A 17,675-nucleotide genomic window follows, 5' to 3' on the forward strand; every position below is an offset into this window, starting at 1 on the left:
ATGCATACGTGGCCTGCAGCGACGTGTCTGCACGCCCACACCTGTATGCACTCCCACTGCATGCATACGTGGCCTGCAGCGACGTGTCTGCACGCCCACACCTGTATGCACTCACACTGCATGCGTACGTGGCCCGCAGCGACATGTCTGCATGCCCACACCTGTATGCACTCACATTGCATGCATACGTGGCCTGCAGCGACGTGTCTGCACGCCCACACCTGTATGCACTCACATTGCATGCAGTGGAGGCTGGGTGGGTGTAATTTAGCGCGCACACACTAAATGTGGCCCTTTAACCTTCAGTATTAGGTTCTCCCTCAGTAAAGTCCAGCTGATGGGCCATGCCCTGCCCTGGGGGCTGCGGTGAGGCTTGAGTAGTTACCGCTGTGCAGTGATGTGGCTGCTGCCGATGACAAAAGGAATCTGCCTGGTTTAGCTCTGGCCAGAGCCCTGCAGTGGAAGCCAGCAGTGCTGGGCTCTATCCCCAGCACTGTCCCTGCCCTGCTGGGTAAGTTCTAGCCCTGCTCTGTGCCTCCGGTTTCCTAGCTGTAAAATGGGGTGAGTGACACTGACTGTACCATCTGGTAGAGATCAGAGGGTGGTGGGAGGCCTCTGGTTTGAACCACTCAATTCACTGGTTAAAACACCCCAGGGAAACGAGGCAGGTTTCCTGCTGGATTTGTGCCTCCGAGCTGTTGCCTCATTCCCAGCTGGTCCAGCAGCTGTGCTGGAGCCTGGGAAAGCACGAAGAGTCTAACCATGTGGTGGTGGGGGCTGGGAGAAATACTGGGTTAATGGATGCCAGGATCAATGTAATAAACTATTCCATCCTGCAAGCGGGAGGGAGGGGGGGAGAGAGAATGTGTGTGGCTGTGCAGTGCTGTTCCTTAGAGCCCGTGAGGCTGGGTGGGGCTGCAGGGGGCTGATCCGGGTGCGGGACCAGCCTGTTCTCTGGGTGGCTCCTAGGCCAGTGCCTGCTCCATTGTGCAGGTGCTACACACAACTGCTGCAGGTGCCCAGGGGGCTCATTCTGGTGGGAGGCTAGAATACCTCCCCTCAGCTCGCAGCCCCCCCCCTTAGCACAGGGGTAAATGGCCCCAGTGGGGTGGGGGAGGAGCAGCAGCCAGGGAGCCCAGCCAGTGGGGGAGGGGAGGGGAGCGCAGAAGAGGAACACAGGCGTTGCTAGGCCACATCACATCAGGTGCGGTGTCCTGTGCCCTGCCATGCTGCAGGGCCCCCCTTTCAGTGACAGACACTGCTGTGTCCCAGCGTGGGAGCCAGCACCCCCCAATGTGTCAGGCCGGCTGGAGGCTGGTGAGGATTCCTGCCTGAGCCCTCAGTCCCCCATCAGCTCCCCCTTGGCTGCCGGAGTCCCAGGCTGTTGCAGCAGCAGGAGTGTGAAGTGCTGTTCTAGCAGCGATGGGGGAGCCGGGGTGCACGACCTGCTGCTGCCAGCAGGCCCTGCGGAGCCCCCCGGTAGGATTCGAATGGAGAGGGCCCCTGCTGTACACCCCTCCAGGGCAGTAGCCAGCCTCTGGCCCAGCACGGCTGCTGTGGGCTTTGTACCCCTGGGTCTGGTGCACCTGGCCCTGCCCCACCCAAAATGGGACGCCCGGCTAGCTGGGCCTTGCATCTGCCCAGGCTTCCGCCCCTGCGTGGGGGCTCCATCGGCGAGGGCCGGGCAAGAGAGAGCCATGGAGCCGCCTTCCCCTGCAGCAGAGCGAGCCGAGCAGGGTGTGGCTGCAGCAAAGAATCACCTCCCCGAGGGGCTAGTGCAGCCGTCACGGTACCTGCGAGCTGGGGCCGGCGTCAGGCTCAGTGGGGCTGGCCCAGGGTATGGGGCTGCTGGGCCTGGTGCTGGGGGCCTTGGACGGCAGCTGGCCCCTGAGAATCCCCTTCTCTGGCTGCCCCCACCCCGTCCCGCCCCACGGGGACAGTGTCCTCCCAGGCAGGGCTGCGGGTGCTGCAGCCAGCTGAGATGGGGGCGGTGACCGGTTCCATGTTCAACAAGCCTCCGCTCCAGCCTACGGCCAGGATGGGCCGTGTCCAAAGTGCAGACGCAAGGCAGCTGCTGCTGCTGCTCTTTGGGAGGCTTCGAACTGCCCCACGTGTGCTGCACACTCAGGCGATGCTGGGGGAGGGGAGCGCCGGGAGAGACTGGCACAGAACAGGGCTTTTCTCAGCACGCTGGCTGGGGCCTTCACCCGCATCCCTCCGCACCCCTGCTCCGCTACCCTCCAACCCCACAAAGGCCCTTTGCCACCATCCCTGTTCCCTACTTGCCCCCACAGGAGTCTGGCTCGAGCGCTGCTCCCCACAGAGTTATGGCAGCAGCCAGCCCTCCTCCTGCGTGGCCTGTTGGGTAAAGGTACCCAGCACGTCCTCGCAAAGCACCATGCAGACACTGACAAGGCACCTTGGGAGATACGTAAGGAATAGCTAAGGATCCCTACATGCACCCCTGCAATGCAGCCGTGTCTGGGGTGGAACGTGGCAGCTGGTTAACAGTGCACAGGAACACTGCTGGCCAGTCAGGAAGTGAAGCCAGATGCTGTATCCAGCTGATGCTGCTATACAAAGGGGGGGTGTAGTTACCTGAGCTGGAGTGTGGCAAAACTCTCAGGGTCCTGAATGACCACCTGGGCTTAGCACCTCTGTTTTTCCTGCCCTTGGAAAGCTGGCACTGCCAGCAGCGCAGCGCCCCCTAGCTCCATGCTGAGGCTTTGGCTCCACGCTGATCCAGCGGGACCGGCACCATCTACCAAGTCATGGCCCCCACCTGCTTCCTGGGCGTTCCCTGGGCATCTCCCAACCAACAGGGACCTGGCACAACCCTCCTTTCATCTGGTTCGATTTGTTGTAAAACCCACCTGTCCAGGAGCTGGGAGTGCCCTGGGAATCTGGCGACTAACCATCGCCGCCTGCAGCATCAGCTGCTCAATGGCCAAGGCAAATGCCAGGAAGCTTTGTGGCCCCACGTGCCCTGGAACGCACCCTCGTTGCCTCTCCACCACCAACATGCCAGGGGCCTTTCCAGCACGCCCAGCCAGCTAGCCGGGAAGGCTGTTCACCCAGGGCAGCGTCACAGCTCCCGGGAGTCAGGTCCCGTTCACCCCTCCTCAAGGGCTCCTGGCCTCCAGTTGGTACCTGGGGGTAGAATTTGCTGGGTTTATTTTTGACGCTGAAAATGAGTCGTGGTGTTTGTAGCTAAACGGCTCCTAGTGCTTATATGGGAGAGCAGCCTGCCTCCGGGGGCGGGAGCCTGGCTCAGCCGCTGGGACCACCGCAGGTCCCGCTGCAGAGAGGACCGAGCCCAGGCACTGGAAAAGATTGGGTCGGACTTTTTAAGGAACCTTTGCTGAAGCCTGAGCAGCTGGAAAGCAGGGCATTGCTATCCTCTCCCCTTGCTTCCCAGGCCTTTGCTTTTCTGTTCTGTTCCTTGCTCACCCCTTAGTTTTGTTACAAAATATTTGTCAATAAAATAGCAGTAAATGTAAAAAGAATAAGGAAGAGCCTTGAATCCCTGCTGTTCATATTTTAAAATGTCCCATGTGATCTACCTCTCTGTGGTACTTCTCTGCCTCCAGCACCAGATACCTCAGAACCGTTCAGGTATTTGTCCTCACTCAGCTCTGGGGGGCAGGGCGGTGCTATTAACCACATTGTACAGAGGGGAAACTGAGGCACAGAGCAACTAGGTGACTGCCCAAGGTCACACAGGACTATATCAATGGGCTACCAAATGCTCTCCTACCAGCGATACACCACCATCCTGCCAGCCCACCGCCCCAGCCCTTCCATCAAAGCTGAGCTGTCTCCCGGCTCTCCAGCAAAAATAGGGAGGACGCAACATTTCTAGGATTACAAGCTCGCAACCCCCAAAAAACTCATCGTAAAGAAGCCCCCATGGAGGTCCCTGCAAGGTGCCAGCACATGGTGTTGAAGATGGACGTACACACTTGGATGGGGGCAGAGGGACTGACAGGGCTTGGGGCTGGGATGCTCAAAGGACCCCAGGGGATTTAGGCACCCAACACCTGTTGCATCTCAGCAGAATTCCTAACTCCCCATGGCTCCTTCAGACCCCCCAGCCTGGCCCACTAATGGTGGCACCAGACCCAACAGCTCAATAATCCAGAGGCGGACCCCAAAATTGTGAGATTGGCCCCAAATCATGAGATTGTTTTGGAAGAGACTCTTGTGGTTTTGATCTGTCTTGACTTGTTATGACGGGGGGGGGGAAGGGTGTCTTGTTTTTTCCGTGTTTTTCCAATGGTTTGCATACAGAGGGGGTGGGACTCAGTTTCCCTGAGTGTTACTGGTTTAACGAGGGGAGGGGAGAGGGAGTTTGTTGGTACAGAGACCAGAGAGGGAACTTGGGACCCCGGCCAATGGCCTGGAGAATGGAGACCCCAGCGACTGGTGACCTGACGGCCCAAGGACCCGGCTCAGGAGTCACAGCCGGTTCTGGCCAGTGGGAGGACAATGGGCTGCGGAGAGAGGACCCCGGTGACCTGAGCAGCCGGTTCCAGCCAGAGGAGGGCTGAGAGGAGAGGAGACCCAGGCCTTCCTGTTTACGACCCATTTTACCTGGAGAGAAGCCAATGGACAGAGGGGGCTTGGGGCCGGGGATATCGGAGGCCCAGCTGGGAAGCAGGGGGGCTCGGGGCTGGAGGGGGAGCAGGCAGAGCCCACCTGGCTGCAGGGGAAACTGGGATGTGCTGGGCTGAGGGAGGCCAGGCCTGAGGCCCTGAGAGTTTCCTGTGCTGTGTTCAACTCTCAATAAACCCTCCTGTTTTATGCTGCCTGAGAGTCACTCGGGTCTAGAGAACAGGGCGGGGTGGGGGGGGGGAGCATCAACCCCTTCGGGGTGAGGAGGCCCGGGGGGTGCAGAGTGCGTGGACTCCCTGAGGGGGCCCACAGCAGAGACAGACGTGCTGAGGCTCAGAGAGGTGCGGCTCCAGGAGGTGGAGGGGCCTGACCCCGAGAGAGAGTGGCCCCCGAGAAGGGCTGTCGCACTGGGAGGGGCACCCCCCACGGACCGCGCGGGGCCATGAGTGGGCACAATCTGTGAGTCCGTGATACTTGTGAACTCCACACACATGCCCCTGCCCCAGTGGGTGTCCTGCCAGCGGCCCCAGAGCTGTCCAGCCAGGGGGCTCTGCCCCACGCAGTCAGAGCTGCCACGTTCTTCCCAACCCAACAACCTCATTAATCAGTTCTGCGGCCCCAGCCCCACATCTGTCCCCCTGCCTGCCCCTCACAGCCTCACATCTGTCCCCGTTAGGCTGACCAGAGAGCAAGGCTGAAAAATCGGGAAATGGGGTGTTGGGGGGGCAAGGGGTGGGGGATAATAGGAGCCTATATAAGAAAAAGCCCCAAATATCAGGACTGTCCCTATAAAATCGGGATCTCTGGTCCCTATGGCCCTAAGTCTGTCCCCCCCACAGCCCCACGTCTGCCCCCCCCCGCCCCCAGCTCTAGGTGCTCTTCACCCAGGAGTGCCGCCAGCTTTTTTGGCGCCCTAGGCGGCGGAAGGTCTCACCCCCAAAATGGCGCCCCCGACAGAGGCGGCGGAAGGTCCCGCCCCCGAAATACCACCGACCACCGGGGCGGGACCGTGGTCGCCGCCCCCCAAATGTTAGCGCCCTGGTCGCCTAATGGGTTGCGCCGGCCCTGTCTTCAGCCCCCCACCCACCCCCAGGTGCAGCGGGGGCAGGGCAGAGGCACCGTCCCGTCCCCACTGCTCACAGGAGGTTGGGGAGGAAGGGGCAGAGCAGCTGGGGTCTTTCTGCTCCCCCTCCCCGACCCCAAAGCTCCCCTCCTGGGGGAGGGGGATCTGCCTGCCCCAAGCATCACCCTGATTGGCTGCTCTCCGCCCAGAGGCAGGCTGGTGGGGACGCAGCCGGCCAGACGGGGTCCCTGGCAGAGGTGGAGCGTCTCCTGTCCTTGCGCTCGGGTCACGGCACTGAGCCCAATGGAGTCGCTGCAGCCAGTGGCGGGAGCCCCGTTCTGGACCAGGCCCTTGGCACTGGTGTCCCCAACCCAGCCTGGGCCTGCTGCCAGCCCACTGGCTCGGACTGCAGCCAGGCAGCCCTGGGCCACTGCCCGGCTTATTAGCAAGCCAGTGACACAATCTATGGCCATGTGCATGGCGGCCGGGTTCCTCCTGGAGGCTGCCTGCTGCCGCATCCCCCACCGGCCCTCCCCCCTGCCACACGGGCACAGCCAGCTCCCCCGCTGCGGGGCTGGGGCCAGCTCCCCGGTGTGCTGCCATCCCTGTCCCTCCCCGGCAGGCCTGGGGTGCACCACAATACCAGCACAGGGCGGCTGCGGCATGGCCAGGACCCTCCCTGGAGCAGCCTGAGCCGTGGCTGAGCTTTGTGCTCCGCTGGTTCGCTGGAGGGGGAGCTGCAGGACAGTGACGCCCCCTCTCCCTGGAGCCCTCGGCTCAGAGCCCAGCAGCGTGGGGCTAGGAGCCCTAGGAGCACTCAGTGATTATCGCTAGAGCGCAGTCCTACACGCCAGCCCCCCGAGGGAGACAAGCCGTGGCCCAGGGGCTTCTGCCAGAACAGCTCTGTTGGTCAGCGATTGCACCTCGTCACAGCGCCCCGACAGTCTGTCGTGCAGCCTGGCCAGGACATGCAGGGGCACTTGGAAATCCCCAGCCTACGTCCTGCAGGCTGAGCTGTGTGTAGGGTCGGGGGCATCCTCGGGTGAGACCTGGCCCTGTGCAGCTGCTAACGAGTCCCTGGCACTTTTCCTGAGGGCAGGGCTTTGCATGTCCAGGGGGCTGCTGCTCTCCACCCCAGAGGTGGCTGCTTTCAGCGGGGTTGAATGTTTCAAGTGGGCACAGGGCTTTGGGCCGGGCGCAGAGCAGTATTGTTAGAGATGTGCCTGGAGATGGCATGTTGGAGGCATAAGTACAGCTCCCCACACAAACCAGGGTGCTGGCGGCAGAACCGCTGGCACAGAACCCAGCGCGGGGGGGGGGAGACCCGTCGCTGTTTGGGGAGGGGGAAAGCCCCTGGCAGAGGTGGTCTCTGTGCGTGAGACTGTTCTTCCCACCCCGCGGAGCAGCAGGGAAGGTGGAGGCTGCCTGGTAGCAGCTGCGGTTGCCTGCACTGGTGCATTGTGCATGTAGGTTGGAGCAGGTGCTTGGGAGAGCTCAGAGGATGCTGGCAGGCAGGGAGGGAGGGATCTGAGCAGCTCACGTGTCTCCTCTCGCCCTGCTAATGTTGGGCTTTTCTCTCTGTCACTGCAGGCTCAGGATGGAGAACTGGCAGCCGCTGGGCACTGCAGCCTAGAACCCCCTGCCCCAGTTGCTTCTCCTGGCCCACACCCTCCGTTTGTGCTGGCTTTCAAAGGTCCATTTTCTCCCTCCCTCCTCATCTGGCAAAAGGAAGCAAAGGCAGAGCGCGCCCGCCTCTCCATGCGAAGCCACAAGAGGAAGAAAGGGCACGAAGGTCTCTCTCCCGAGGAGCAGCGTGAGCCCAGCCGGGGCAGATCCCAGCACACGCTGAGCCCGGCGGGATTATGAGGCAAACATGAGCCTCCTGCAGCAGTGGGTGTTGGCAGCTTTCATCTCCCTCGTGCCTCAGTCAGGTAAGTGCTGCCCAAGGCAGCCCCTCAACTTTGGGCTCCCCCTTCCCGCCGGGGATTTGTTCTGGTCCTGGCGGCTGCAGGCTGGGGCTGCGGGGCAGGAACGTGACCCCCAGCAAACCGGCAGATCCACTCCCCCCTGCCTTCCCCTGCAGGCCCTGAGCTCTGCTGGCAGTGAGCAGGAGCCCGGCTTTCGGCCCCCACCCCTTTTCTTTCCCCTGCTTGTTTTTCCCCGGCCGTGACTGCAGTCTCTCCTGCTGCAGCCACACGCTTTTCTGCAGTGCCTCCCCCGGCACCAGGGTGGTGGGAGCAGGGAGGTCTTGGAAGACCTGTTCAGGGGCATGGGGGGATTCCCCCCGGCGTGGCAGGCTCTGACTCCCTTGCTGGCAGAGCCTGGCCAGCCCACTCACCCCACTCCGCTGGCTAACGCCCAGCCTGCCCGTGGTGAACTTCTCTTGCTTTGCACTCGGCAGGTCGCGCTAAGGCGGAGACGCAGCCTGGTGCCTTGCAGGGGAGGTTTCCCAGCCCTAGATGGGACACAAGGCCGGTCGCTTCAGAAATCACCCACCCCAGCAGGTTAGTGGGGCAGAGCGCGGGAGGAGAAGTCCAGAAGCATCAGCTGGACACGAGGGTCAGGAATGCGCCTCGAGGAGGAGGCAGCCCTGTAAGTGAACCCGTCCAAGCGTCCCCCTTCCACGCTGTCAGCGCCTTGCGCCCCGGGCCCCCGGGCGGGGCGGAGGAGTCCCAGCTGGGGGCTGTGCTGGGACGGGTGGATGGCAAAGGCTCTTCCAAGTTCACAACGCTGCTGCTCTCCAGAGCGGGGCCAGAAGCTGCTTTGTGGCTCCGCTGCAAAAAATGGCCCAGGGAAGAGACTGGTGGGGTAGCCGGGTTCGGGGTAGCAGTGCCCTGCACCATCACAGCTCCGGGGGGGTGGTGGTGGGGGGAGACACTCTGCCACTGCCCACGCTGTACCCCTCCTGGGCTGCCCCGGAGCTCGCAGGCCCCTGGGGCTACCTGGCACCTCCCAACAGCAGCCGAACCCCTAACGTAGCCATTACAACCTGGGGCGGGTTGGAGCGATTCAATGGGAGCCGGCGGGCAGGGCTCATGCATAATGAATGGGAGAATCACTCAGGCTCAGGAGGAGGAAGCACATTTGCTGTAACCAGGAGCGAGGTATCAACGCTCCCCGGTTAACTCCCTGGCCTTGCTGTGTGGGCGGATGCTGCGGCGGGGCCGCGCTGAACCCCCCCCCAGCCTGCACTGCCTGGGAGATGGGCTCCAGCCCTGTGCACGCTGCTCCATTCGCTCTGTTCCAGCAAACGGCCAGGCAGCCTCCAACGCTTTCCTGCGGCTGGATCCCGCCCCTGCACCAAGACAGAGCCCCCCATGGCTCGCCCCGGCTGGAGCACACGGGGCCCAGGCAGGGCTGGCTCCAGCAAATTCAGAGCCCGGGGTGTGGGGGGGGTGGGGGGTGGGGAGGCTTGGACCCATTCTGGGCCCCACCAAAAATTACACAAACCTGCCGCCCCCCTCTAGGGGCCCCAGCCACGCTCTGGGCCCTGCCCTGGGAGCACAGAGGCTGCTGGTCGGATGTGCCTTGGCCTGCAGCACTGACATGCCCAGACTTGGCCTGCTCCCGGGGGCTGACTGATCCGCTGAAGGGGGAACAGACCCGACGGCAGGGATGAGCTCCGGGAGAGCCCCTGGGACTGTGGCAAGCCACTGAGGCCCGGCTGCTGGGCCCTGGCCAGTCGTGGGCGGTTCCTCTGGCTGCAGCCCCTCTGGCGCATGTGCCGGAGCGATCCTGTGAGCCCAGCTCTGAATCCAGGCATCCAAATTCCAGAACCCAACCAGACCTTCCCCCAGCCCCACGTGTTCATCCCACACCACCCCCGGCGTGCCCAGAGGTTCCCCCTGCCCGCTGCACCAGCCTGCTCAAAACAGATCCAGCCGGCCCCCAGCTCCGGAGCTCGCCCAGGAATCTGTGGGGCTCGCAGGGCAGAGTAGGCTCCAAAACGGCTTTTCAATCTCCCAGCACAGGAGTCTTGTTGTCCCCTACCAGCTGATTCACTGAAGAATAACAACCTATTCTTGCGAGCAGCTAATGGAGCTGTTCCTTAGGGTGAGGGGTAGAGTCGGTGCAGGGTTGGAGGTCCCAGGTTCAAACCCTGCTGGTGACCCCTGTAGGGGTTTCGTTAGAGCAGCTTCCCTGGCATTTAGGAAGCAAAGCAGGTTCTTTCTCGCTGCAGAACCCCATCGCTGAGGTGCCAGGCAATGTGCTCTGGAATCAGGCACAGGCTGAAGACGGCAAGGCGTGGCCATGCCAGCTGGGGCTGCTTCTCTCTGCCTCAGCGAGGATCCCTGCCACTGCCCCGCCCCGGGGCTCTGATGGCAGCGGGCCTTGGAGCATGAGGGTGTCACCCAGCCGCTGGCTGCAGGCCTCCCGGATTCCAGGTGCCACTAGGTCGCCAGGCAGGCCCGAGGCCTGGGCCTAGACCCCCCCCAGCTGCTCGCTGCCTACAATCTGCTCCGTGGCTGCTGCTCTCCCGTGGTGCAGGGGCTGGATCCGGCGCCAGCGATGTCCGTGGAAAGACTCCCAGTGACCCCAGATCTCTGTTGGGAAGCTGCAGCTCTGGAGGAGCCCGGCTCCTCTGCCGAGCATGGAGCAGGGCCCGGTGCGGGACCCTGCCGGGCAATGGCGCAGACACGTCCGAGGGACCCCCACGCTGCACAGCCGCAGACCTGCCCCACGCTGGTTTCCAGGAGCCCAGACAACGCCCACCCCACCCTGGCTGGCTCCAGGGAGCCTTTCACTTCACGTGCGTGTTTTTACAGCGGCCCCGCCCTTTCCAGCTCTTACCCTGACCCCTTTCCTGCCCCCCCTCAGCCCTGCTGGCGCCAGCCCCAGCCCGGGCGTGGTTACGCCACGCGGGCGCCTGACCCGCTGCCTTATACGCCAGCCAGGGCTGTTTGGCCCACCGTGGGGGAGCCAGCTGGGAATGGGACCAAGGCCCAGCGTTATTGGCAATATCCTGCACTCCCCGAGCCCCCGCCTGCTCCCTGGAGTCTGCTGGCGTTAGTGAGTCGAGCCTTGAAACGGCCTCGGGCGGCGCGGCAGGTCACGCTCCCCCTTAGCCGGCTGGGCAGACAGCAGCCACACAGCTCCGGAGCGTCAAGCCAGGCCTAGCACCACAATAGCCTGACTCCCCACCCCGACCATGTCACCCGCCCAGCCGTGAGACGCGCGGGTCTGTGATTGCCAGGCTGCGGAGGGGCACAGGGCCGGCCGGGGGGGTTAGCCTCGGGCTGCTCAGCACTTCGCAGCTTCCCACACCGATTAGCCACTGAAAGGAACTCACGGCTGGTGGGCTGCCCTAATGGGTCGCGGGGTCGCTCGGGCGCGCGGGGCCGACCTGGTGGGTTCGGGATGGTGGGGTCGCTCGGGCGCTCGGGGCCGACCTGGCGGGTTCAGGATCGTGGGGTCGCTCGGGCGCTTGGGGCCGACCTGGCGGGTTTGGGATCATGGGGTTGCTCGGGCGCTCGGGGCCGACCTGGCGGGTTTGGGATCATGGGGTCGCTCGGGCGCTCGGGGCCGACCTGGCGGGTTCAGGATCGTGGGGTCGCTCGGGCGCTCAGGGATGACCTGGCGGGTTCAGGATCGTGGGGTCGCTCGGGCGCTCAGGGATGACCTGGCGGGTTTGGGATCATGGGGTCGCTCGGGCGCTCAGGGCTGACCTGGCGGGTTCGGGATCGTGGGGTCGCTCGGGCGCTCGGGGCTGACCTGGCGGGTTCGGGATCGTGGGGTCGCTCGGGGCTGAGCAGGCGGGTTCAGGATCACAGGGGTCGCTCAGGCATTCGAGGCCGACTTGGAGGGTTCGGGATTGTGGGGTCGCTCGGGCGCTCGGGGCCAAGCTGGCGGGTTTGGGATCGAGGGATCACTTGGGTGCTCGGGGCTGAGCTGGCGGGTTTGGTGGTGTTGGGTTGCTCATAAATTTCTATTTTGTTGGCACTTTTTTTTAGACAAAGCAGTGGCCTGTATAGGTCAAATTTGGGCTCATCCCAATGTGCCAAGACCAGGCACATGCTACATACTTAGACTTCTGTAAGGCAGCTACTTGAGACCGCATGGCATTTTGATTCACAGTTTAGAATGATATAAAATAAACACGTCACACGTTAAGTACGTTAAAAAACTGGCTAACTGATAGGTCTTGAAATGTAACTTTAAATGAGGAATTGTTACCAAACAGGTCGGCCTCCAGTGGGGTCCTGCAGGGAGTGGTTCTTGGCCCAACGCTCCTTTTTATTAATGACCTCAAGAAAAGATAAAATCCTCACTGATAACGTTTGCAGATGACACAAAGATTGGGGAGTGGTCAGCAGGGGCGGCTCTAGAAAGTAGGCTGCCCCAAGCAGCGCGGTGCGCTGCGCCGCCCTGGTGGTCAGTGATACAGGGCAAGCTGGATCGCTTGCTAAGCTGGGCACAAGCAAACGCTGTGAGTTTTAACACGGCTACATGTAACTATGCACCTGTAGGAAGAAAGACGGACGCCATCCCGCCGCAGTGGGGGACTCTGTCCTGGGAAGCAGCGACTCTGAACAAGATTTGGGTTTGGCGCTGGAGAATCAGCTGAACACGAGCTCCCTGCCACGTGCTGGCTGAAAGGGCTAATGCCTCCTGGGATGTATAAACGGGAATCTCAGGGAGGAGCAGGGAGGTTTATTTTTACGTCTGTATCTGGCACTGGTGCAGCCGCTGCTGGAATCCGGTGCCCAGTTCCGGTGCCCACAATTCCAGAAGGATGTTGACAAATTGCCGAGGGTTCAGAGACGAGCCACGAGAAATTTAAGGATTGGAAAACCTGCCTTGTAGCAATAGACTCGAGGAGCTCAACCCATTTAGCTTAACAGAGAGACGGTTAAGGGGAGACTTGGTGACAGGCTGTAAGTAGCTACATGGGGAACAAAGATTTAATAAGGGGCTCTGCAGTCTAGCAGTGACAGGTGTAAGAGCATCCAGTGGTGGAAGCTGAAGCTGGCCAGACCCGGACTGGAAAGGCAGTGGCTATTTTTAAGAGTGAGGGTAGTTAATCACTGGAACAATTTCCCAAGGGCCTGGCAGGTTTTAACTCAAGATGGGCTGGCTCTCTAGCTCTGCTCTAGGGATTACTGGGGGGCAGGTCTGCGGCCTGTGCTATGCAGGGGCTCAGACTGGATGATCACCTGCTCCCTCTGCCTTGGGACCGCGATCGGCAGCACTTTGGCGGCAGCTCCACCGCACGCTTCCTTCTTCGGCGGCGGGTCCTTCCCTCCGACAGGGACTGAGGGACCCGCCGCCGAAGAGCCGGACGTGCCGCCCCGAGCACCTGCTTCCTGCGCTGGTGGCTGGAGCCGGCCCTGCCTGGGACCTGGGAATATCCAACATTCCTGGGAGCTGCTTGCGTCAGGATCCTTAGACTTGCTAGCGAGGGGCAGAGCCAGGAGCAATATTGACCCAGGCTGCCCTGCTCCACATCCATCCAGCACTGCCCAACCACCCCCCAAGTCCTGCCCAGGCTGAGTGTAAAAGCTGGCCTGGATTCTCGGCGGAGGTGGGGCTCTCTCTTCCTTGCTTGTTCCAAAGCCCTGAAGGGAGCAGTTCCCAGCACATCACAGGTGCTTCTCTCACAGCAGCAAGGTTGCTTTTACTGTAACAAGAATGTGAAAGGCCACAGGTAATCCGCCCCTGGGAGAGGATGTGTGATGGGTTGGAAAGAGCAGAAGACTCTGCGTCAGGACTCTCGGGTTCAATTCCCAGCTCCACTACTGAGTCACTGTGTGACTTTGGGCAAGTACTTTGGCTCTGTGCCTCAGTTTCCCCATCTGCAAAGTGGGGAGAATACTGAGCTACTCCACAGGAGGGGTCACTGTTGCACTCCCCTCACCTCTGTCCTTGAGCCTGGGCATGAGGCACAGTGAGCATGAAGGTCCTAGAAATGCCACAGAGTGAGAGCCACCCGGCCCCGGCAGCAGGGCCCTGTGGGATTGGGGAGAATGTTTGTTCAGGGGGAGGAGGCTGGGGATGGAAGAGGCTGGCTGGGTTCTTTGGGTCTCATGTTCAGAGCTTTGTCTTGTCAGTGTCCATTAGAAGTTGAGAGCCGTGTGCTTCTGGAGGGGGAGACTGAAGGGGTGATGGCCCTTGGCCTGTGCCCCAGGTCCCAGAGTGCCGTGCACAGGTGCCGTTCACCTGGGCGGAGGGCACTCCGGTGCGGCTCACCCAGCTCCTGGGGGAGAGCTGCTTCCACCTTGTGCCCCGAACTCAGGGGTTGTACCGTACGACTGGAGAATTGCTAACATAGTTCCTATCTTTAAGAAAGGGGAAAAAAGTGATCCAGGCAACTACAGGCCTGTTAGTTTGACATCTGTAGTACGCAGGGTCTTGGAAAAAATTTTGAAGGAGAAAGTAGTCAAGGACATTGAGGTCAATGGTAATTGGGACAAAATACAACATGGTTTTACAAAAGGTAGATCGTGCCAAACCACCCTGAGCTCCTTCTTTGAGACGGTAACAGATTTTTTAGACAAAGGAAACGCAGTGGATCTAATTTACCTCGATTTCAGTAAGGCATTTGATACGGTTCCACATGGGGAATTGAAAGATGGGGATCAATATGAAAATTGAAAGGTGGATAAGGAACTGGTTAAAGGGGAGACTTCAACAGGTCGTACTGAAAGGTGAATTGTCAGGCTGGAGGGAGGTTACTAGTGGAGTTCCTCAGGGATCGATTTTGGGACCAATCTTATTTAATCTTTTTATTACTGACCTTGACACAAAAAGTGGGAATGTGCTAATAAAGTTTGCGGATGACACAAAGGTAGGAGGTATTGCCAATACAGAGAAGGACCGGGATATCATACAGAAAGATCTGGATGACCTTGTAAACTGGAGTAATAGTAATAGGATGAAATTTAATAGTGAAAAGTGCAAGGTCATGCATTTAGGGATTAATAACAAGAACTACTGTTATAAGCTGGGGCAGCATCAGTTGGAAGTAACAGAGGAGGAGAAGGATCTCGGAGTATTGGTTGATCACAGGATGACTATGAGCCACCAATGTGATATGGCCGTTAAAAAAGCTAATGCGGTTTTGGGATGCATCAGGCGAGGTATTTCCAGCAAAGATAAGGAGGTGTTAGTACCGTTATACCAGGCACTGGTGAGACCTCATCTGGAATACTGTGTGCAGTTCTGGTCTCCCATGTTTAAGAAGGATGAATTCAAACTGGAACAGGTTCAGAGACGGGCTACTAGGATGATCCGAGGAATGGAAAACCTGTCTTATGAAAGGAGACTCAAAGAGCTTGGCTTGTTTAGCCTAACCAAAAGAAGGTTGAGGGGGGGATATGATCGCTCTTTATAAATATATCAGAGGAATAAATACCAAGGAGGTAGAGGAATTATTTAAGCTTAGTACCAATGTGGACAAAGAACAAATGGATATAAACTGGACACTAGGAAGTTTAGACTTAAAATTAGAGGAAGGTTTCTAACCATCAGAGGAGTGAAGTTCTGGAACAGCCTTCCAAGGGGAGCAGTGGGGGCAAAAGACATATCTGGCTTCAAGACTAAGCTTGACAAGTTTATGGAGGGGATGGTATGATGGGGTAGCCTAATTTTGGCAATTAATTCATCTTTGATTATCAGCAGGTAAGTATGCCCAGTGGCCTGTGACGGGATGTTAGCTGGGGAGGGATCTGAGTTATTACAGAGAATTCTTTCCTGGGTGCTGGCTGGTGAGTCTTGCCCACATGCTCAGGGTTTAACTGGTCGCCATATTTGGGGTCGGGAAGGAATTTTCCTCCAGGGCAGATTGGCAGAGGCCCTGGGGGGTTTTCATCTTCCTCTGCAGCGTGGGGCACGGGTCACTTGCTGGAGGATTCTCTGGAGCTTGAGGTCTTTAAACCACAATTTGAGGACTTCAATAGCTCAGACATAGGTTAGGGGTCTGTTACTGGAGTGGGTGGGTGAGATTCTGTGGCCTGCGTTGTGCAGGAGGTCAGACTAGATGATCATAATGGTCCCTTCTGACCTTAAAGTCTATGAGTCTATGATTCAAACAAGTACTAGGAGGAATCAGGTCCCAAGAGCTGGAAGAAGTCGGCCAGAGTTCCTGGGGGATTTCCTTAGGTGGGAGAGGTGCGAACTGTACCAGGAATCACACCAGTTAGCTGCTGGGGAGGAGAAGGAGCAGAGAAGGGCCACATTCATTCATTCAGCAGCAGCCGGCCCGGCGAGCCTCCGCCAGCCGGCTGCATACTAACCCCCTGATCCCTGACCTCCTGCCTCTCTCAGCTGCTCCCCCAAGCTGCAGGCAGATCATATGCTGGGCTCCCTCTCCTGCCCCCGCCCCGAGATAGCTCCAGCACACGGAGGGTTTCGGTTACCAAATCATCTAGAGATGGAATCGGACTCTCCGGTTCCTGTCATTAATTGGCTGCTGACCTGGAATCTCTGCCTCTGGCAGCGAAACCCCTGACCCTGCGTCCCTAAAGCCAGTGCACAGCCCTGCCTCCTGCTTGCTTGGGGCGGCTAGTGCTGCTCTTCGCTACTCTCTGCCAGAGGGCGAGGAATTGCAGAGCCATCCAGAGCAGCGTCTCCCACTGGCCAGCACCAGGCGCTGCCGAGGAAGGTTTGAGCCTCTCCCAGAGTCCTGTATCAGGGCAGCCCTCCAGGGGCTCCGCGAGGTGACTCAGGGGCCGAACTGCAAAATAAAAATCAAATAAATTCTATAAAATGTTTCGTTTGAACTGAAACTCGGGGTTTTCGGCTTTTCTCACTGACACAAACAAAACATTAAAAAAAATTCATTTCCAGTCAATTGAAACATTTTGTTCGACCTGAAAATAATTTGTGGGGTTTTTTGTTTTTGTTTTTCATTTGGGGTCATTTTCAGGTGTTTTATAAAAAACCCTTTAAAAAAATTAGCTAAATTTCAAAATGAAACAATTTCTAAGCAAACCCCCAAATGAACTGGTTCAACTTTGGGGCTTTTCCCCCCCAGTTCACGATTTGCTGACTTCAACCTACATTCCACCGGTATTCGGTGCCCAGCCCTGCCGGAACGTTTGGGGTGCAAATTTCCTGAAAACATTTTGCTTGGCTCTCCTCAGCTCAGCACCCCCAGGGTGCTGGGCTCCTTGGAAAACCTGCCCCAGGGCTTGGGCTGAAGTCAGGGAAGCGGGGGAGTCGTTCCAGTCTTCAGCAGGTGCTGGCTCAATTCCTACCATGCCTCTGAGGGAAATAAGACCAGGCTGCCACTGATTGGTTTTGGCCAGGACCATGAGATACGCCAGTGCAGCCAGCCAGTGCCTGGGCAGGTGCCGTCCTTATCACTCAGAGCTGTGGCCGGTCCTTTCCTGGAGCCTGGTGAGCTGTTGGCCTCACTGAGATCTTGGAGCTGGGAGTTCCACAGACCAACTATTTTCTTCTAGCAGAAATAACTGGCTTGAACTTGGTGGTGTTGCCACGTCTTTATGCTCCCCCCCCATAGCTACAGAGGAGTTGGCATAATTGTCGCGCTCTGCGTGTGTGTTGCACGTCAGGACTCGGGTGTATTAACAGTCGTGTGTGGGCCCAAGGCAGTGCTAGAATAACTAGAAGGGGAGGCGTACGCTAGTGTGGGGGAACAAGGGTTTTGCTACTCAGACATTATAGAATGGGGATAAATAATGTTGGGAACAATTTAGTTACCCTCTGGAAGCTGGATGTGTCAGGTGCTGTGAGCAGCAGCAATTCTGCTGACAACTCTCTTCCCATCAAGAGACTTTGATACTTTTTTCCAATAGCCACGAGAGCCAGGACCCTTAACCGGTCCCGTGTCACGCAGTTCCTCAGGTAATCTGCCACCCATCAAAGCGTGCGAATGGTCTCTCCCCTGCAGCACTCGCCGGAGGAATACGCACACCCATCACACAGAGTTTATGCAGGTCGTGAGGCAAGTTTTGTATTTATTCGGAAAAGTTAGCAGCTGCAGCAAACTGTCTTCTTCCTAGCCTCCCCTTCGTTTTGTCAAGTGTTTTACCTCGGT

At 59.0% G+C, this 17,675-nt stretch overlaps 1 protein-coding gene across 4 annotated transcripts in view; it reads left to right on the top strand.

The window, feature by feature from the left end:
• Positions 1-7,099: 7,099 nt before the first annotated feature.
• ADAM11 (ADAM metallopeptidase domain 11) overlaps positions 7,100-17,675 on the top strand; it is a 53,259-nt gene continuing 42,683 nt past the window's right edge. Inside the window, exons 1-3 of one of the 4 annotated variants that reach the window (XM_044999831.1) lie at positions 7,100-7,143; positions 7,268-7,608; positions 8,079-8,269. In XM_044999831.1, the coding sequence (XP_044855766.1) occupies positions 7,551-7,608; positions 8,079-8,269 (249 nt within the window). In that variant the 5' untranslated portion in view covers positions 7,100-7,143; positions 7,268-7,550. Of the gene's footprint in view, positions 7,144-7,247; positions 7,609-8,078; positions 8,270-10,231; positions 10,428-17,675 lie in introns of those variants that run through there. The other 3 variants (XM_044999832.1, XM_044999835.1, XM_044999833.1) reach the window with 3 other exon arrangements.

The sequence above is a fragment of the Mauremys mutica genome, chromosome 25 (assembly GCF_020497125.1).
Source record: "Mauremys mutica isolate MM-2020 ecotype Southern chromosome 25, ASM2049712v1, whole genome shotgun sequence".
Taxonomy (NCBI): Eukaryota; Metazoa; Chordata; order Testudines; family Geoemydidae; genus Mauremys; species Mauremys mutica.